The 21969-nt window shown below is 43.9% G+C and overlaps 1 protein-coding gene across 3 annotated transcripts in view; it reads right to left on the bottom strand.

Moving 5' to 3' along the window:
- LOC134205756 (cadherin-86C) overlaps nucleotides 1-21969 on the bottom strand; it is a 768251-nt gene that overhangs the window by 27802 nt on the left and 718480 nt on the right. For 2 of the 3 annotated variants that reach the window (XM_062681320.1, XM_062681321.1), the window contains exons 7-14: nucleotides 19636-19785; nucleotides 19461-19575; nucleotides 19160-19352; nucleotides 18763-19006; nucleotides 17650-18702; nucleotides 17457-17587; nucleotides 6664-6754; nucleotides 5853-6169 (exon numbers count right to left, since the gene is read on the bottom strand). In XM_062681320.1, the coding sequence (XP_062537304.1) occupies nucleotides 5853-6169; nucleotides 6664-6754; nucleotides 17457-17587; nucleotides 17650-18702; nucleotides 18763-19006; nucleotides 19160-19352; nucleotides 19461-19575; nucleotides 19636-19785 (2294 nt within the window). The remainder of the gene's footprint in view (nucleotides 1-5852; nucleotides 6170-6663; nucleotides 6755-17456; nucleotides 17588-17649; nucleotides 18703-18762; nucleotides 19007-19159; nucleotides 19353-19460; nucleotides 19576-19635; nucleotides 19786-21969) is intronic. The other variant, XM_062681322.1, reaches the window with a different exon arrangement.

Genomic DNA, 21969 nt, shown 5'->3' with positions numbered 1-21969 from the left:
GCATGAGACAACGGACAGGACACATAACATCCAGTGGACCAGTGGAGAATTTTTCGATCACGAAAGTTTCCTCCTTGCCGGGGCGGGAATCGAACCCACACTCCATAGCACATGCGTAGACGATTGCCGTCGCTAACCGCATGGTCATGAAGCCCGTGCTTTTTAGTTGCGCCCGTACTTTTTAGTTGGGTGAATCACGTTGAAATACGAACGAATCCACTAAAGGGGAGGATTTGAATTGAAAATGAGAATGAACACTATGAGTTATGAACCAGGAAAAAATGGAAGTGGAATATACATAGAACACTCCTTAGCCTAGCAGTAAAATGCGCGGCTACAAAGCAAGACCATGCTGAGGGTGGCTGGGTTCGATTCCCGGTGCCGATCTAGGCAATTTTCGGTTTGGAAATTGTGTCGACTTCCCTGGGTATAAAAGTATCATCGTGTTAGCCTCATTATATACAAGTGCAAATATGTAACAACTGTGGAAGTGCAAGGAGGCGGCAATGTCCCAGTGGGAGATGTAATAACAATCAGAAGAAGAAGATATGCATAGAGGCGCTGAAAAACAAAAAGCATTCAGTTTATTCTCATGTTTCATTAAGTTCCAAACTCAAACCGAATCCTCATACTGCAACTCGAAAATTCCGTCCGTTTTTGCGCCTAGTTCCCCGCCAGATTGTCAGCTGCATCCGCACCATTCCTCCGCATGCATGCATGCACATCCTATCGGAAATCTACCTAACCAGATCATTTTCGTCAATCAGCTCCTTACAAACCTTTTTGGCGACCACCATTTCCACACAATCTGTATTCAACAGCATCGGATCATTCATACGGCTTGTTGAAATGGCACTCGTTGTCATGGTGGGATTATCTCTCCGGTAATGTGATGTGATACCGCTGGATGCCAGCACGATTATCAATCCGATGGAAACGGCGCCGTCATTTCGTATCGCAAAACAAGATCCTCGTCGCCTCCCTCGCCGTGCGTCTTGAGTACTTCGGAACACCGTGAGCGTCTTCTGCGGACCACCGTCGGACTCCGTGTTTCTTGATGTGGATGTTCCAGTTGTAGGGCTAGCGTTTCCGGGCCGGGGATATTTAACTTTTCGGTGATAATTACTCCGCTTGCTTCACTCCTTTGAAGAAATATTCAAAACAATAACATTGTCAAACGACTTTTTGACAGTTTAGAATTGTTGCGAATTGTCATTTGATAGGGCAACACTTTTTCGCATACGTATCGAATTCGTAAAGTATTCGATCGAAAACGGGAATACCATTTTCGAACTCATTCGAATCGGAACGTTCGAACGAAAGTCAGATACGGACGTAAACAAGAATAAGGGTGATAAGTAAAATAAGCATGAAAAATCACTTTTTCTGTACCCTTTTTACGAAAACCCCTCCCCGCGATGTACCCACCCACCTATAGTCAATCTTTGGTAACGACCTGAAAGATGATTAAATTATCTTTCGAAACAGCCCCAAAAATCCAAAATTGGCCAAGTATTAAAAAAGTTATAGCATTTTCAATTTGGGGTCAATTTGACCCCAGAGCACAGACAACGTAAGTTTTTGAAAAAGTACACTGCAGCGCATATTTTCAAGATTTTGAAGTGAATTTGCACCTAGGAGAGACAGATCTCGGTGAGTTTTACCAAACTACCAAAAATTAAGAGAATCGGTTGAAAATTAAAAATGGCAGCCACTCAAAGTGGCCTGGGGTCATATTGACCCCAGAGCACAGACAAAAGGTTAAGGATGCAGTACAAAGCGAGACGTTAATCGCCGTGTGGGCTTGCCCACGGAGCGTCATTCATGATTGTCAGATTCATCTCGCAGGCAATGCTGGTGATAGTGGTACCTCTTGCGTTGCAGTGTCGGTTACCCCATGCTTTGTGATAATCGTTTACATAACCAAGGACAAGCATTGGGTGAGGGATGTTATTCAGCAGTGTTGTAATCCGGCTGTGGAGGATACTATCGAGAGCGGAAATGACCACGAGATCCAGACGTCGATAATCGGGATGTCGGAACTAACATTGATTGGTTCAGCTGAGAGTTCCGCAGCTATTCGGATGGCAACCGACCGGAACATGTTTGCTCCGGTGACTGTGTACCAGAACATCGGAATTTGCGACCGATTGTGTTGTTCATGGCAGTTGATGTTGCCCTGTGTGTCTCTAGGGTAAACGAGTTTGTAGAGAAGCTGCGGTAATTGGATCTCTGATACAGGTTTTCGAGACGCTTGGCTCGATCGCCGGTTGATCCATGCAGAGCTTCATGTGGAGACGAGCCAGCCTCGGGCTGAAAGTCTTCTTAATAAAGACACAAAAAAAAAAAATCTTCATGTAGGAGATCATAAATGAGAGCAGGGCAAACACAAAGGTTGACGTCGTAAATGGTTGTTTGCGACACTTTCGGGCTTTCGGTATGGATTTCTCCTCAGACCCGTACTGGCGAAGGTTTGGGTGTTCCCTTCCAGGCTCCGGTTAGAGAAAGTCGTGGCGGAGTCGGAAAAGGGCAGGGTTTCCCTAGTGGCGGGAAACGACGTGTCACCTAGCACAGGCAAGAATGCGTCAATGGAATTGTGGAGTACGGCTTGGACGCCCTTGTTGGCGTTAATCGTGTCGAAGAAAGGTTGGATACACGGGAGTGGGTGCGAATTGCGCAGTCGTTTGTTGCGCCATTGATGAGCTCAGCTTCTCTGGAGGATTGAAGGGAAGGATGAAAAAATGGCTTCACCTACTTGAATCAGTAAGGTGTTTAGGATGACTGAGCGGCGATTGGATCGGATCTATGAAGTAAGATCCGTTGACTCTGCATAGGTTTTTGCCTTCGCTTTTCCCCTCGCGTTGGGAGAGCAGGTATGTGATCGGTTCTGGATTTTGTGGTGGGTCGTGTCCGTTCTGACTGTTGTGAGAAGGTAGACATTTCGTCTCCGTGTGATCATAATCAGGAACATTCTTCGTTGGAGACTTCTTTATGTTCTTTTTCCCTTTTATCTGTGTGGCGGCTTCTTCCTTCTCCGACATGAAGTTATCGATCCATGTGTTAACGTTTATGGCGGTTACGGCCGAGACGCTTCTACTGAACTGCTGTGTTTAAGGGATGGTGAATTGTGTGATAAACTGGAGATCACTATCGTCCATCGTAGCATCAACGGGAGTAAGAAACTCGAGGGCTGAATGATTCATCAGTTCCGTGATCATCCAATTTTTTCTCACTCTCTGTTCGTCCCTTTTTACTAGGTCAGTCTGAAGTTGTTTAACTGTGGAAGTTTGTTCAGCAATCTGCCTAACCATCTCCTCAATTGTCCCGTGGTCCATTACTTTATTCATTATTCGGTCGCCTGCGCTCTTGTGTTGGAGTGCTTTCTCCATCTCAGCTATTATTTTATCCTTAGCTGTGGAATCGACAAGGAGCTGCGCGACCATGGCCTTCAGTTCGGCAATCTCGGTATCTTTGCTGCTAGTGACTACACTGGCGTAAGCATTCGAGCTACGGTTGATGTCCCAAATCGGAGGTCATGTTCCCGACGAGCTTTTGGATACGAGATTCCGAGGTCAACTCGGAAATGCTGGATAGCAACTTCTTTCTCGTATATCGGGTACTTACGACTCGATACTGTGTGGTCGTCCGTTTTGCATAATTTGCAGTGATCCGGATTGGTACAGAGCGGTCGGTCAGGTTGTTCTGCATGAGTTCCTGTTGGGATTGTTATTTCGTAGAAAGAGCCCTGAGTGCGGTGGATTAGTTTTGTGCTAGAGCCAACACTCGGTTCTCTTCATGCTGCATTTACCGCACACTCTGGATGGGTGGCTGCACCTCTTGCCGGTATGCCCATACTCCCAAAAGCGGAAGCACAACATCGGGGATGGGTAATCATTCCGGGTTTTGCATCTCGTCCAGCCAAAATCCATGTGCGGACCGTTGTTCCAGCAATCGTGAGGATACACGTGGCCGTGTTTTCCAAATTACCTTCGGGCCTACGACGTTGGATGCGGCGGATATCTGCAACACCTTGAGGGGTTAGCTGCTCACGTAGGTAATCATCTATCAGGCCGATGGCGTCGAAGTTTGTAACAACGCACTGCAACTTATTTAGCTGAGGATGTCCAAATACCTTGATGGCGGTACCATCGATTAGCTTTTTCATTTCGGAATATCGGAAATACCTTAAAAATTCGTTCGGGATTTCTGAAAATTCGCTAAAAAAATCCGGAGGAGATTACAAAACTATTTTTTGACAATTTCTAACATTTAACATTTTCTAAAGAATTCATAAACAAATTTCTGAAGGTATTTCAAATTTTTTTTGCGGTGGTTTAATGGAAAAAGTAATTGAGGAATTTAGTAATGAATCACTGAAGGAATTTTTGAAAGTATGTCTGAAAAAACTTCTGGATAATTAACCGAATTAATACCCTGTGATGTTCTTTCTTTAAAATGTGTGGAGGACTTTCCAAACGAATATTTGAATGAATTTATAAAATATCACCTGGATGAATACTGGAAAAATTTCCGAAACAACTCCTGAATTAAATTCCTAAGGAATTCTTAAGAATATCCGAAGAAGTATGCAATCCCGATATTTTTGGGCTTTTCTTTTTGGCATGAAGTCTTAAATCCAGATTCTAAACAGTGTTATGTTTTACTACTGTCCGGATTTTCAAAGAAATTCCCGGATAAATCCCTAGAAGAATTTCTTCAGATATTCCTTTGCAGGAGTTTCTCAAGTAATTTCCGAATGAATTCCTGCAGAAATCTAAGAATTTATATGAAAATTTCAATATGTATTTGCTTGAAAATTCCATTTGAATTTTTGTTTTGTGGATTCCTTTAAAAATTATCCAGGATATTTTTTCTACGATTGCTTCAAAAATTCGTTAAGAAATTCTTTTCGAAGATATTTTTAGGTTGTTCTTTAGAAATTTCTTCAAAAATTAATTCGGAAATTTCTCCTGAAATACATTTTGAAATTCCTCCAAGAATTTCTTCAAAAAATTTCTCCAGTAAATCCACCAGATATTCTTTCGAGAACGAGTCAAGTACGAGTCAAATGGAAAAATACGACTGAAAATATCAAGATTTATTATGTAAATGGCAATGTAATTAATTAAATTTAAGTACCTAATACATATTTAATTAAGCTTTCGAACATTGTTATTATTGCAACCTGAAATTATGCAATTAACTCTGATTTGTTTTGATATCTTCCTTGGAAAATGGGGTGCCGACTACCGACCATGTTTGGGTGTCGACAACCGAAATTAGCAACCATTTTGAAAAGTGACAATAAAAGATTAAATGCAAACGCTACGCTAGCATTTAAAAATGAATCACAAAATAGAGTACGTTTACTTCCTAGATAAGTAATAAATTTACCTTTTCAATCGTTCCACTTCGTTTTGTAACATTAAGCAAAAGACCAAAAAAAATTCTGAGTAGGTTAGTGCAATACACGACATATGTCAATATGTCCATATCTGTTAATTGTCAACAGATAAGTCGGGGTGCCGACACCCGAGCACATAACTGTTCGCAAAGGCTTTTGCCATTGCGGCAAGTGCTGTGCCATAAAATAATAATAACTGTAAATCATGTTACATTATAACGTAGAGCCGTATTAATGAAGTTTTTTTGGATATTAGAGATAGAATCGGTTGATAAAATCATATAATTGGTAATTACTTTATGGATTATTTTAAGGAATACTATGGATACAATAAGGATGTGCATAATTCTTCACCTTAATTACAAGACCTAAAAATATTCATAGGAACCATCAATACCGCACCACCACCAATCGGCTCGTCATGCCCACCACCGGTGCCTCTACTAACCTAATCTTAACAGTCTGGTCTTTCGCTTTGCCGCCGCCACTATCGTCGGTCATGGTTTTCTTCTCGCTGACCACTCGGCGCCCGTTGCCACCACCACCACCACCGCCTCCTCCTCCACCACCACCGCCTCGATCATCGTCGTCGTCTTCGCCGATGGTGTTACCTCGGTTGTCGTGGCCGGTACCGGTGGCTGCGGCAGCGGTCAGTGCTTTGTTAGCGTGTCGTCTTCCTCTAAATTCCCAGCGCGTCGGCTTTGTACGGGAATCGGACGATCGATCCGCCGACCAGGCTTCTCTTCGTCCCATCCATTCCGCGACCTGTGCCGGTAGCCATTTTGGCGTAATTTCACGAGGACGCAGGAATGAGGCCACACACACCGATACGCACATTGATAGAGAAAGGGCGAGCATTGCGTTGGTCATCGAAGGAACCGCGAGGGAATGGAAGAGAACAAAAACACAGAAAAAGGGAGATTGTTTTAGTGGATGCTAATTGAATCACAATTTACGGTTCTAGAAAAGAAAATAATCTAAGGAAGAGAGAGAGAGGATTAGTAGCAAATGAAGGGCAAGCAGTTGGTTTATTGTTAGTATTGGTTTCAAGGGTTAGTGGCTTTCTTTCCTATTTTCTGTTAGGTTAGTTATAAAAGGGCTAAGAATAAGCGATAGAGGATAAACTGAAACAATCGGGTCTGAAAATGGGGGAGTGAAGTGATAGATAAAGAGATAGAAAGCAAAAATCAAGATAGAGAAGAAAAAACTAATAAAGAGAATAATAGAAAGAGAAAGAGTACGAAATCACTCATCACTACCTGAACAGATTTTGACTGTTTTCCAATGCCTTGTTCCCTATGAACAAGATGTACATCATCTTCGATACTATTGACTCTAATTACTCTTTTTCTACGTACGCACAATGCAGTAGTTACACGGTTATTGGGTATTGGTTTTACGGTGGTGGGAGGGAGAAAATTCACACACACGCAATTACACATATGTAAAAAAGAGAAGAGAAGAAAAAACGAGAGAACAATAACGATTATTGTTTTAGTTTCGGGTGCGGTATACTTCGAAATTTGGTGGCTGTGGCTGTGGGTGCTGAGGTGAGAGATATGTGAGAAAAAGTATGACAAAAGTGGCTGTGCGGGTGGTTGTGGTGGTGGATCAAGAGAAGCATGACGATGACGATGACTGTGGTGGTTGGTGGTGGTGGTGGTGGTGCAGTAACCAAGATTGTGAAAGTTAGGAGAAGCGTATGTTTTAAGACTTTTTTTTAGTGGAAATACCTGTTAAATATAATGGTTGTTTAGTGCAATAAAGCATAAGAAAGTGAAAATGAAGTTTTAACATTGCTGTACCTAAAAGGTTTCCAGTTAGTTTCGTAAATGAAATATTTGATTACCGTCGAATATTAAAACTCAAACGTGTTCAGCCATTTTGTGGAGGAGTACTGTGGTTACGTTAACATGACAATATTCAACATTAGCCCTTTGTGTTTCCCGCAGAAGAACTTGAAGAACGAGTCCTATTTGTTTAAATACATGTTCAAACTCTGAATCATATCTTCAAATCACTACACAAAATTCAATCAAATCCAATCGACAGAAGGAAAGGCTTCCTTCAAACCGAAGCATGCAAAAATTGCGAATGTATGTATTTACTTTGCCCAGAGAAAGTGATAAGACCACGCAATTTTAGCTACCAACGTCAAAAAGCAGCTCTGAGCTCATAACGAAACACATTGTATTGTCTATCCGGAACAAATTTATAGCGCTTTTTATACCGAAGTTGGATTTTTCTCCAGATACAGGCATTTTTCCCAACTTCGGAAGTAGTGCGCTGGATTCGCCTAAAGATGCGCTAAACAACGCATCAATTAGTTTGACAGATAAAACTTCGGAAGAAAGTTCGGTTCGGAAATCCCGACTTCCGAATTCTAAGTTGGTGCTACACCGACAATATTGGTAGCGGATCTATCAACAAACTTTATAGCTGCCCTAAGTCACCCGACACTTCAAATCAGCAGTTATGTAATGCAAAAATGCCAACAAGTTTTGTGGAGCTTCGCGAGAGTTAACTGAAAAGCTGATGAAATTCAGATCACAAATCAGTAAAACATCGCCTCGTATTGTATGGAACAAGGAATTGAGTTTTCTCGGTGGCCTCTCTGGGAAGCCATGGTGATGACGAGTTTTATGCATATTGACGAATTTCGCGCCATCCCTTCTATGGGGCTGGCAGCACCATCTCAGAATCAAATGAAACTTGGTGGGCATAAATATATGGTATTTCTAAGCTACTCTGCATACTTAGTATTTCAAAAATTGTCAAGAGTAACATTTGATAAGGACCTAATTTTTTTCATTGATTTTTTAAAAATCGATGTAACTCTAAAATGACAAGACCTACAAAAAAGTGTACTCCATCCGATAAGTTTGTACCCTCATTCTCTCAGAATGAGTCAGTGTGGTTGTGGGTCTGCAAAATGATCACCCCAAACTCCACTGGATACAAAGTATTCTTGCAAGCACGTCCAGCAGTACCGGAATAACCGGGAACACTATTGCTGATCTGTTGGTTGGAACAGGTTATCCAGGGTACAGGCTTTTACAAACTCTGTACCCGGCTAGAGGTATTAAAATTGGATTAAAAAAGCCATTCTATTAAAGTGGGAATCCCAATAGGGAACACAGAGGCACTACTTTTCGAGCTGGAAAACCTTAAGGAAGTGATCTCTAGGCTTCGTACCAGTCACACAAGACTCTCGAACAATTTCGGAGGCTGGCCTTCCTATGAAATTTGCGGCGTCATAACAGTGTGTTGCACATCATACGTCTTAAATATGAATTGTCACGCGATCACTACAACATGCCGGCTAGCATACGTAACGCCTTAGCTGACGACTTGCCCATCTTAGCTGCACTTTTCTGCTTTAGTCCTCTGACTAGTCCATTGGGACCCGAGCTACTGAGGAAAAGACCCAATCAGAGAAGTACGGGTCTTGGAACACCAAGGATTAAAAGTCATACTCTCTTAGCTAAGGAAGTTTAAAAACCAAATTAATACAAATAGATCGGTCAAAGCAATATTTGAATTACCATCTCTGCTGAATATGCGATCTGAGTTTCAATATTCCCAAAAGTGATCTGATATTTTATTACTATTGCCAAATGGCATACGAATTTTATTTCTTCTTCTCTGTCTTCAGCTATGACTGTAAAGACTGATTTAAAACTTACGTATCTACCTAATTGTCCCAATGTCAAACTTAAAAAAAAACTCTACTGACAGTAAAATTAAAACCCTCTCCACTGTTTAGAAGCACGAAACATCTCTTAAGTGGGTTGTTTTGTTCGAAGGTTGTACGGAAGCTTTCAGTCCAAAAATAGCAAACACTGACGGGAGCGGCGAGCAGCTGCAAAAATATTCACCTTTCATTGAGACACCAATGGTATTAGCTGGGGCCGGTTTTCGTACGGGGAAACCTCACTGGGACTGGATTGAGAGTTGCGCACCAGAATCTAGAATACTTTGAGCAAGCGAACCAATACAGTACCTTCAGCGCGTACACGACACGAAACTTGGGATGAAAAAAATTACCGGGTGAGGAACAAGTGAAGGTGGCAGGTTTGTGCCATATATCCGTTTGTCCCTGCATGATGGCAACTAAGTCCTGGTCTGCTAAGCAGATCAGCTCTAGGCCGTAAAATTGCCTGTAGTCGACGATAGCCTGGTCAAAGCGAAGCTGGAACCCCAATCATTGATTCTGTATGAGAAGAGAGCGCTTGGGCTAAATTAATTCGTCATACTTTCAAGTTTTAAGACAAATAATTTGGATTAACTTCGGCAAGGCGAGCTTAACTTTGAATATTCAATACGATTTAACGAGAGTCCAGTATTGTCCTACGAAATTTGACAGGAAATAAATTTGCAGGAACGTCCGCACCTACCGCAGTGCGAATACTGAATTCGACCACTACCTCGTCGCAGTATGCCTGCGTTCAAAATTCTCGACGGTGTACTTACACGCCAACATTTGGCGGCTACAAGATGGTAGACTGACCCAAAACTAATCGCAGCAGCTGGAAGTGGTACGCCAAACGGAAGAGAGCAGTTTCTCTTGAAGATATTCGATCCTTCAGGATTTTCTTTGCATGCAGTCTTAATTCCAGGGTCAAAACAGATTTTTACTACTGTCCGACGTTTCGGCAATTGTATTTTGCCTTCTTCAATGGGAGAACTATAAAAATTAGGTGTATTATAATTGTTCGATGCGCCATTGGGAGTTTGCAGTAGCAATCAATCAGGTAAATACAGAGGGGTGCGCGTCGTTTTGATCGTCCAAAATGCGATCCTCCACAATTTGCATATGCCACCGGGCATGTATGGTGGGGAGTGTTCATAGACTTTTCGTACAATCTGGTATCTTTGCTTTGAGCGTGTTTATGCTATCGAGAAGTAAATCAATCGAAACGCGTTTGATCGTGGTCCTGCTCGGTGTGCCGGAAGTTAGTTAGTTCTGCTGTGTTAAAAAATGGCACGGTTGCATCGCTTATCAGAGTGAATCCAACGATGCCTATCGACTAACTGGTAATCCTTCCTGTGGTTTTTGTGGAGACGCAGAGGTAAACACGGTTTTTAAATAGCAAAACCATTTACTAATATTCCTTTCATCTCCCTAACTGACTACAAGGACGTAGCCGGCGCCGTTATTGATCATTTGCCCGCCTTTGCTGCACTTTTGTGTCACTGAAACTTGCACACTGATAATGCTTGAACAATCCCAGTCAATCATTTAGTTGATTTTTTGTGCAATTTAACTGATTGTGGTCAATCACTGAGTAGCAATCATAGATGTGCGTAGTCAGTTATAGCTAAGCTAAGCTAAGCTAAGTTATTCGATCCGCCACCGCAACCGCTGCACTTGATCAGAGAAATAACGAGTATGACGGAGTGAGCAGTTAGTGGAGGAAAAGAAAGCAGCATGAGCGAGTTTTCTGCAAAACCGCACGATGGCGAACGAGGCACGATATTAACGGGCGTGGAACAGACAAAACACGATTTTCCGAAGAAAAACCAAGAATAATCCACCTAGCGGTGATGGTGCCTGTCTCGTGTATTATAAAACAAGAAAACACATAAGAGTAACAAGAAAAGCACATGAGAGAGTTCAAAATTGCACTTTAAGGAGATAGATTCAATTATTTCCATCATTTCACATTCATTTGTGTTCATTTGAATGCATTGCAGCAGTCTTTAAAAAAAAAATTCGGTCTTGCATTTTTTTAGCGAAAAATTAGGAAGAATTCCGCGTCAAATGAAGAACGCCATTAAGATACTCTGCCAAGTTTTATGCCGCCGACTAACACCAATTTCAAGAGAGTTCGTGGGGCAGTGCCAGCCGGGATTCATGGACGAACGCTAGACAGTATAAAAATTCCGCGAATATTACGTTCTCATACATTGTCTATTCATCGACTTCAAAGCCGCATATGCTACAAATGATCAAGATTAGCTATGGCAACTATTTCACGAATTCGGATTTCAGGATAAAGTGATTCGGTTGGTCATGGGGACGATGGATCGGGTAATGAGCCTAGTTTGACTTTCAGGGGCATTCTCCAGTCACTTCCTCAGACTGAAGAAGAGGATCAACGCACAGGAGTTTTCGAGAGGAAAGTATTGCGTACTATCTACGGCGGGATGCAGATGGAAAATGGTACATGGAGGAGACCAACGAACCACGAGTTGTAATAGCTGTTGGAAGAACCATCCATTATTTACACCGCGAAACTCAGACGATTGTGGTGGCACGTAGCCAGAATGTCGGATATCAATCCGGTGAAAACGGTTTTCGACAATAAGGCAAGGTGCGTAGCGGGCAAGGTGGATCGATCAGGTGGAAGACGACATGCGGAAATAAAGTTTTTGGCTTGTTCAATTTTCCACTCTGTCGGTATGTTCAGTCTAAGGGCGCAAGTTATTTTTCATTTCTAACAACGACGTGTTTTTACTCGGGTATTTTCGGCAATAATTCCTTCCATGTTGTGGACCCAATCGTAGATCATGGAAAAGTGTAGCGGTTGTCCGAAAAATTGGAGTTCAGGGGTCGTTTTCGCTGCCGGAATGTTATTGATGAGCCGGAGCCGCAAACTGAAACAGTGGGTTGGGGGAAAGCCGATAAGAAGGAGTGGATTGTGCTAATACATTAATATGTAGGTAAAGAACTGTACTAGTGCAGTAGCATTGTGGGACGTTTTGAAAGCATATCACAAAAAATCGACGGCTACATCACAACTGTTACAGCATGTTTAGGTTGATGGACGAGAAGCTCTTGAAACAGGGCGATGTAGAAAACACCTGCTGGAGATGGACACTGTTCGCGCGTGTAAAGAATGTCGAGTTGGACGTCACGGCGGACAGTAGCGTATCGTGTTACACGGATGACCGACAGGAAGTTTTGTTTGACACTACAGCAGTCGTTGAGTTAGCTGGTGATGATGGCCAATGGAAAGTGTGTACACGATCAGACGTATGCAAACGTATCTGAGCTCGATAATGTACTCCTGTCGGTAAAAAAAGACAGAATCACCGTTTTCAATCAGAGGTCGCACAGACTGAACACTTAACATCTAGCATGCGACAACGGACATGACATTCATACAATACCCAGTGGACCAGTGGAGAGCTTTCCGCCTTACGAAAAGTTTTCTACTTACCGGGACGGTTATCGAACCCACACTCCAAAGTAAAATTACCGATACCTTCTTCGAAGTTCTTTTCAAATCGAAAAGAGTGTTGAAATCGTCTGCGTGTGCTCAATGATTCGGAGTGTAGAGCGGTCGCTACAGGACGACGTCACACTATGCTTTGTAAGCATACGTGGCATAGGAGATCCGGTCACCGCGATCATACGCCGTTGTCAGTAAGAGAACCTGGCATGGAGCTGGTGAACTACGCCATAAAGTATTATGGGAGCAATGCTTGGAAGGTAGGATGACTCACCTGCACTTTCCACAGAAAGCATCCCGAAAAATAACTTAACCACTAGTACTAGAGTTTATCTACATTGACAAGTAGGATGAGCAACTTCAATTTCCAATTTCGACACTTGACCGCAGTGTTATCATAGTCACTGTATCTCTAAAGAGTTACAACGGTTCTATCGCGACGATGGAATAGAGATGCAGCTGACCGCTAGATATTCACAGCAGCAGAACGACGTTGCTGAGTAACGGAATTGTCATCTTCAAGAGATAGCGGTTTGTGTGCTGCTTGATGCGGGAATTGAAAAACGATACAGGGTGAATCCATCACGGCAGTCTCCTATATCCATAATCGTCTACCTGGTACAAAAGAATCATGCTTCGGTGTGAAACCGGACTTTAAATGACGAAAATTGCACAGCAAAGCGGAAACGATGATCTTTGTTGGCTATGCCTACGGAACCAAGGCATACAGGTTCCTCAACTAGCGGACTGGGAAAATAACCATCAGCAGGTATTTGAAATGTTTTGAGCTTGGATCGGAATTGCAGGAGAGGCCCGCCGGTAGTCAAAAGAAGAGAACGGAAGCTTCAACGGAGGTAGCAGTGTCTTCGGTAGACCTGGTGAAGTTCCAGTGCAGCGGCGCAGAAGTTGGAAACGTAGTGATCAAGTGAGTGAGTGATTGCGATATGAAACGTACACACGGTCAAGCAGTTTGAACAACATTGACTCCACCTCCCGTTTATTCAAACATCCATCAAGTTTTACCAACAGCGATACGAACAATCAATTTATTCGAACAACAATATCACACACGAACGACCGAAGCGCCAACTTGAGCACCAGCCATCAAAAAATATATGGGGGTTTGTGCAACTTCACTACAAATGTTCAAACATGTTCCGCAAACCTTGACTCCACCCCGAAGCGTTTTCTTGGGGCGGTGGAGTCAATGTTCGTCAAACTGCTTGACTGGTGTGTACGTTGCAATACAGAGCGGAATATTCGTAGTTTCTCGGAAGTTTACACCACTGTGAAAGAATTCCATGAAGCGGAAAACTCGACAGATACACTAAAGATTTGTACCACGGGGTAGACGACGGCGAATGTGAATAGCTGCTGCGTAGATTGCAGTGGGCAAATGCAGGTGCAATTCCAAAGAGATGAGACAATTACGTTGTGGATGTTGCAAGGATCGAGGAGCGCAATACAAAAACAGTAGACGTTCGATAACTGCAATTTGATGATTGCAACAGTTTTGCAGTTATCGGACCGCTAACCTTCAAACTGATGTCAAACTCAATGACAACTGCATTGCGCTGCACATTTAGATGCATTTTTATTGTATTTGACGTCGATTAACAACCGTTTGACGTCTAGAATGCGTTGCAGTTATCGATCGGCATTCGTTAACTGAAAAGTAAACATTTTGCAGTTGTCAAACGGCTACTGTAGCTACAATGAAGCAATTTACTTACTTACTTATGATGAAGCAATGAAAAGTGTAAATAAGTCAGAGTAGACCAAGGAGTAGACCAAAGTAATGAACGAATAGAGGCTCCCCCAGACCTAAACGATTCTATCGCTGCGACGGCGACAACTAGTCGCCGCGATTCTAACGCTGGGAGGCTGCAGGCAATGTTCTATTTACCCTTTCATACTAACGGCGACAGAATCGCAGTCACCAAGCGATAGAATCGCGACGCAATTGTCGCGTCGCGTGTGTTTGGGGGGACCTTAATATCGATCGCTATTTGCAAAAGACACTTGTTCCTGTTGTCGCCGGGTCGTTACACTATCGGTTCAAAGTGTGGTATAAAAGGAATGGTTGCCCAAGGTTTATTTATTTATCATCAGACTAAGGCCGGAGTGGCCTGTGCTGCACATAAAAGACTTCTCCATTCAGCTCGGTCCATGGCTGCACTTCGCCAACCACACAGTCTGCGAAGGGTCCGCAAGTCGTCCTCCACCTGATCGATCCACCTTGCCCGCTGTGCACCTCGCCTTCTTGTTCCCGTCGGATCGTTGTCGAGAACCATTTTTACCGGATTACTGTCCGAGATTCTGGCTACGTGCCCGGCCCACCGCAGTCTTCCGATTTTCGCGGTGTGAACGATGGATGGTTCTCCCAACAGCTGATGCAACTCGTGGTTCATTCGCCTCCTCCACGTACCGTCCGCCATCTGCAACCCACCATAGATGGTACGCAACACTTTCCTTTCGAAAACTCCCAATGCGCGTTGGTCCTCCACGAGCATCGTCCAGGTCTCGTGTCCGTAGAGAACTACCGGTCTTATAAGCGTTTTGTAGATAGTCAGTTTGGTACGGCGGCGAACTCTATTCGATCGGAGCGTCTTGCGGAGTCCAAAGTACGTACGATTTCCAGCCACTATGCGTCTCCGAATTTCTCTGCTGGTATCGTAATCGGCGGTCACCAGTGAGCCCAAGTACACGAATTCTTCAACCACCTCGATTTCGTCACCACCGATACAAACTCGTGGTGGGTGGCTCACATTGACCTCTCTTGAGCCTCTTCCTATCATGTACTTCGTCTTCGACGTGTTGATGACTAGTCCAATCCGTTTAGCTTCGCTTTTCAGTCTGATGTAGGCTTCCTCCATCCTCTCAAAGTTACGTGCCATGATATCAATGTCGTCGGCGAAACCAAATAACTGGACGGACTTCGTGAAAATCGTACCACTCGTGTCAATCCCTGCCCTTCGTATTACTCCCTCCAAAGCGATGTTGAATAGCAGACACGAAAGACCATCACCTTGCCGTAACCCTCTACGGGTTTCGAAGGGACTCGAGAATCCCCTGAAACTCGAACTACGCACATTACCCGATCCATCTTCGTCTTGATCAACCGTATCAGTTTATCCGGAAATCCGTTTGCGTGCATTAACTGCCATAGCTGGTCCCGATCGATTGAATCATATGCGGCTTTAAAGTCGATAAATAGATGATGTGGGCACGTTGTATTCGCGACATTTCTGCAATACCTGACGTATGGCGAATACCTGGTCTGTGGTAGAGCGTTCACCCATAAATCCGCCTGGTACTGCCCCACGAACTCTCTTGCAATTGGTGTTAGTCGACGGCATAAAATTTGGGAGAGTACCTTGTAGGCGGCGTTCAGCAATGTGATTGCGCGGTAGTTGCTACAATCCAGCTTAGGTTGCCCAAGGTTATGCACAGCGATTTGGTGAAAATTTAGTGAAGTGCAGGTTCTGGAAGATATTCTGTGTTCTGCTCACTGTTGTGGGCCATCAAAGACAAAGGGAGGACGGGACATTAAAAACGCGTACTTGAATTTAGTATTGCAAGAAGACATTTTTTATGCGTCAGCCCTAGAATTCGGTTTCAGGGAATGGAGAATTTGTGTGTAAATTTAACCAGAGTCTCTAGTCTGAGTAGACTGCTAGGGTCTGGAGCTCGCAGTGAAAGAAGTGTTGATTGGCTTTTGGTACCGTCGGAGGCAGATGCATGTCTGTTTACCAATCGATGCAGTAGCGGCGAGTGGATTTATGTCAACAATGTGATCATCGTATGCAGCAGACAGCAGATTGCACCACTGGATCGAGAGCTGCAGCAGAATTTTGTAATTTCTTCTGTCGGAGAGGTGAACCTCTTTCTTGGCACTACGGTAACGAAAGATTAAAAAGGCGTGTTTCCCTGAGCCAAAAGTACCCACTAGATCCCTATTTTTTTATGACTGGACACTGGTGGGGCACTGGCTGACATCTAAATATTACAGTCTCGTCGGAGCGTTACTGTACATATCTACGAATACGAGACCGGATATAGCAGTGACGATCTCGATCCTCAACAGAAAGACCAACTAGCTTGCGCAACGGGACTGAGTTAAGTTGATGCATAGTGTGGCTATCTTGTGGTCACGCAGGAGCATCAGCAAATATTGAGCAGCGACCGCACGAAAAACCGTTCGTTGATCGGGTACAGCGATGCTGGCTGGGGAGGTGAGGTGACACGACTGACTGGAAGTCTACCAGCGGATTAGTTTACCTGGTCGATGATGGAAGCGTAGGTTAGGCAAGTCGCAAACAAGGTTACGTAAGAACATCAATAATGGAGTCAGAGTATGTCAGATACATTGCATTGTGCCAAATGGTTTCAGTCGTCGGGGACAACACGGATAACATTTCCCAGAAAAAAAATCCCTCAGTTTTTCATTATCCTTCCTATACAGCCGCGACGAATTTGATGACTACATGATTAAGTCCTCAGATAGTTCAAAGTTTAGGCATGTATGTATTCAATAACGATAACCCATCAAGGGTTAAAAAAAAAAAGATTTACCTACGCCAAATGCATGCTAAAATATTCTGGCTTTTGTACTCAAATTCAAACAAAATCACACGTGCTTTTATGGCGCAATGATTAGTGCAGGAGAAACAAAGAGCAAGACGGAAAGAAAATTAACCCAGCACATCATCGAGTAGTAGGAAGGCTGTTAGTACCCAGGAAATCGAGTTTCGAACGATTCCGTTCTATGCAGTAATGGATGGAAACACAACGAAAGAGATAGTGTAACATGTCTTCTAGTGTGTAGCTAAATTAGAAGCCGAAGAAACACATGCGCATCCAGTGGCACTTACCTCGTGGCGGCGTACAGCGGACACCATGGACAGATACAGCACAGCAGCAGGGTTAGGATACCCAGCGCCAGCAAGATGGCTAGGAATATCAACAGCCAGAACAGGACACGGTTCTCCGCTTTGTAGAGGATCTGAAACGATTTTCCGAAATAATCACAAGACTCCACCATCATCGTCACCACAACAAACTTACCGCACTTCGCTCATCCTGACTTATACTGTTGGTTACGGTTCCGTTAACGGACAGTCTTTGCTGGATGCGGCCGATATCCACAACGGAGTCCCCGTCGTAGAGTATCGTCGCGAGGACCACACTGCGGTCCTTGCTATTACCACCGATATCGGTGGCGCCGGGAACGTTCCCGTTGTACGGCCGAATGTCCTGGATGATGACGCGTCCTCCAGTGACATCGGCCAGGGTTTCCTGTACCTTGGCCCTATCCGGATCGTGTCCGGGCACGATGAAGGTCATCGTGCGGGTTCGGCTTTCCGGCGGGTAAACCCGGATGGTCGTGGTCGAGAAGCGCACCGGGACCCCCAGATCGAAGGCCCGCGCAGTCAGGACGAACACGTCCGACTCGGAAGACTGCTGACTAGTTTGACGCCGTTGGCGTGCGGTTTTGCTCCGCCGCACCAGGGCGGATGTGAGCTTGAGCTCTCCGCTGATGGGGTGGAGCTCGAATTTGTTTTCGTAGTTTCCGTAGATTAGTTCGTATCGGACTTCGTTGTTTGGTGGTTCGGCATCGTTGTCGATGGCTTTGATGAACGCAGGGACGGTGAAGTTCCGAAGATTTGGGGAGAGGATGAATTCGTAAAGGGATTTCTCGAACGTGGGGGTTTCGTCGTTGACGTCGATGAGGCGGATGACGAGCAGTACTTGGGCACGGTTACCAATGCCGTCATCATCGCGGGCTTCAATATACAAGTGGTACTCGGGCATGATTTCCCTATCGAAACCATGGTTACTGGTAGCGACGGTTATGACCCCTGACGTGGGGTCAAGATTAAGGGAAGTGTTTTGAGGACCGAGTATTTGAGTGTAACGGATTTTACCGCCAAGGCCTGTGTCTACGTCAGTGGCGTGGACCTGGACAACTCTGGTCCCAGCTGTCATGTTTTCCGGCAGATCAACGATGTAGTCATTCTGCTCGAATATGGGCGAATTATCGTTCACGTCTGATAGGTAGACGGTTACGTTAACTGACGCTGACAAGTTCGTTGCTGGTCCCAATTCTTGAGCCAGGATCTGTACATAAAAAGATTAAATAAAAAGTAATTTACCAACTAACTTAAAAATGATAATTACCTGAAAGTGAACATATTCAGCCGTTTCGTAATCGAGCAGAGAGTTGTCCCGAACTCGGATTACAAAATTAGCATGACCCTCGGCTACGTTAGGCGAAATTTCAAACGTTCCATTGTTCCCGATCAGCGTGAGCGAAAACACGCCGTTTTTCCCGGCATCGTCATCCATTACTCGTGGCGTGTACGGATCCGTGAAGGATAACGTGGTGCCAGGTGCACAATTTTCCTCCAAGCGGGTGACGTAGCTGTGATGAGTGATACAGAAATGACGATTAGAATCAGTATTTCGTGTTGTGTTGTCTGTTGTTTGTCGAACTCTCGCTCGCGAACGATAAATTTCAAGGGCAGGGGCACGTTGCGTGTCCGGCGATCATTAGTGGAAATAGATAGATACTTACTGGTCATTTTCAAAGTACGGAGGCGAGTTGCTTCGTTCCGGAAGGAAGAAAGCCAACTGAACGGTTGTCGCCATAGCCGGGGGTTCATCGCGAGCGACCTTGACCTCCTCGGCAATTACGGTTAACAGGACCGGGTCACCGACGTGCGTGAGCGCCAGAATGTCGTCCAACGGGCGAAGGAGGGAGATTTCACCTGGAAATTGTGGCAAGGGGAATTGCAGTTTACGTTGATTGCCAGTTGTAAAAGTTGAATGAAGGTCTGGGTGTCACATGCAATGTTGCCCAATCGAATGCTACTTACCAGTCGTTTGATTGATGTCGAAGAATGACGTGAATGGATTTCCCTCGGATACTAATCCATATCGAATTTCTCGGGGGACTCCCTTATCACCATCTTCAGCGTGCACTTGAAGGACCTATTAAGATAAAATCAAATTAGATATGGCTCAGTTGACTCGAATTGTGCTCAAACAAACCTTATCGCCGGGGATTAGCCCAGGTGGCAACCGGGTAACCGGCGGTGCCACAGTGAAAACCGGCGGAACGTCCTGAACGTCCTCCACAATGATGACCACCTCCAGGCCGGCGATGTTCCTCGAGTCCTGTCCTGGCTCAGCGTAGGCATCCTGCAACGCATAACAAACAAATAAAAATGTGAGATTATTCAATCGAAAGGGTGCCGAACAACGCCAAGATCCCGAAGATAAAGAGCAGAATGTGAATATTAACAAGCAACTGATCGATAAATCTTAATTAACGAGACAGGTACATCTGGTCGTCATCGCGCGTCGGGCGGTTACCGCAGCACGGGGAATGAGGAAAACCGATCAATTGGTGGCGTTGGTGATGAAGACGGCGTGAATGACTTATGCCGTATGTGTTAACCACATTTAACATGATCTGTTGAAACGAATCATTTATAATGATTACCGACTTGTGGGTCGGTGCTGGGGTCAGCATTGCGCTGTATGGGAACGGGGAAAAATGTGAAGTAATTAACAAAGTGAAGGCTCGGATTACATTTGACGGAGAGAAATGAGGCTGTATCGTACGACTTCCGTAAGTATTGTCATATCAATATATTCCAATTAAATGCATGGAGAATGTTTCTTGCAATTCTATTGCAAAGACTAGACAGGCAGATCATATGCAACGTTTTATAAAGAATACCATTGGAAATCCGATAAGGATTTTGATTTGAGTGAACTATTCAATTAGATTCTACTACCGTCATCGGAGGTGACAACGGGTCAATGTTGCAACTACTTAGAATGCAGATAAAACAGATTAAATGTATTTGATGGCAAGATAACTTAATTATTATAAGAGATCTCTTTGAACGGTTTTGCTTTTCGACATTCAGAACGTCGTCGGTCAGAGCGGTGGTCCTTTCTCACTCCCTTGACACATTATTACCCCGGATGACGATACTTTGAAGTTTGAGACGTCGCAAGATGGATTTCTGATCAGATCATAAGTGGCTTCTTCCAGGGAGAACTTGATTCCGGAATGCCACAGAATGTCTAAAATATCATCGCTTGACAGGTCATATACAGATGGGACTGACTTTCGGTTAGCGGCAGTAAAAGAGTCTGTGACGTTTTTTCAGTGACTATAAGGCAAGGGAGGATTAGGGTCAAGGGATCAAACTCAAGCCATCGTATGATTCAGTAAAAAAAATAGATTCGTTTGAAAAAAAAATGCCTGATAACTGCAATGATCTTCTTCTTCTTATTGGCATTACATCCCACACGGGGACAGAGCCGCCGGCCAGTTTAGTGTTCATTACGCCCTCCCACAGTTATTACCTGGGGGGTTTCTAGGCCGGGTTACCTTTTTTCAATTGGTATATCATGAGGCCAACACGATGATATTTTTATGCCCAGAGAAGTCGAGACAATTTCAATCCAAAATTGCCTAGACCGGCACCGGGAATCGAACCCAATCACCCTCAGCATGGTCTTGCTTTGTAGCCGCGCGTCTTACCGCACAGCTAAGGTGGGCCCTGTAACTGCAATGTTGGATGGCCTGAATTCAAGTGCTGGGATTGCAGAAAGGGAAGAATATGAGCTATACTTCCGCAGTCTCAAAGTTACAAAGTGACGAATGCGTCAGATAGTAACATATAATTTTCAATATTTCTGTTGAAGAGCTTGATGATTACTAACTGGAAACAGCAATTTTGGGAAATGGCGTATAAGTCACTTTTTCAGATTATGCCAGTACAGCTATAGTATATGGAAGCGATTTTCGAATGTTGTAAAAGATCTTTAAATTTTGGAAGTATTTTTTTTCCAGTAGCTATATAAGATGCTAACAAATTTGTATAAGAATCTATCAACTTTAAAAATATCATTTATTTTTATGTTTGTGGGTTCTTATAGATTTTTGTAAGAAATTGTAAGAAGATTGTAAGAAATATCTAACATCCGCTGGCTGGTTGCCGGTTACAAAGAACACCTTGCGGAAGCGAGGAAATTTCTTGAAGAATTCAGAAGAGCTTGGAAACCTGCAAGAAACAGAAAAACAAAAAAAAAAAAAAATAACCAGAAATTTAAAGGGAGATGTTTCTCCAGAAATGCAGTGAAATCTCTTCGCAATATTTTTTTCTTTCCTGAGATCTTCCTTTCTTTCAGCAATCTTTCCTGAAATTCGAAGAAACCTCTCCGAAGACTCAAAGAAATGTCTCCGAAACATATCAGAGAAATCTCGGAAAAACTTCTTCAGAGATTCGTAGAAACTTTTTTCTTCTCGAAGAAATATCTGCGAAAATTCGGATGAATTTTTCCAGAGGTTCGGAGCAAATTCTC

This window comes from Armigeres subalbatus, chromosome 1 (genome assembly GCF_024139115.2).
Source record: "Armigeres subalbatus isolate Guangzhou_Male chromosome 1, GZ_Asu_2, whole genome shotgun sequence".
NCBI lineage: Eukaryota > Metazoa > Arthropoda > Insecta > Diptera > Culicidae > Armigeres > Armigeres subalbatus.
The sequence above is the reverse complement of the archived record's forward strand: the minus strand, read 5'-3'. Positions and strand labels throughout refer to the sequence as shown.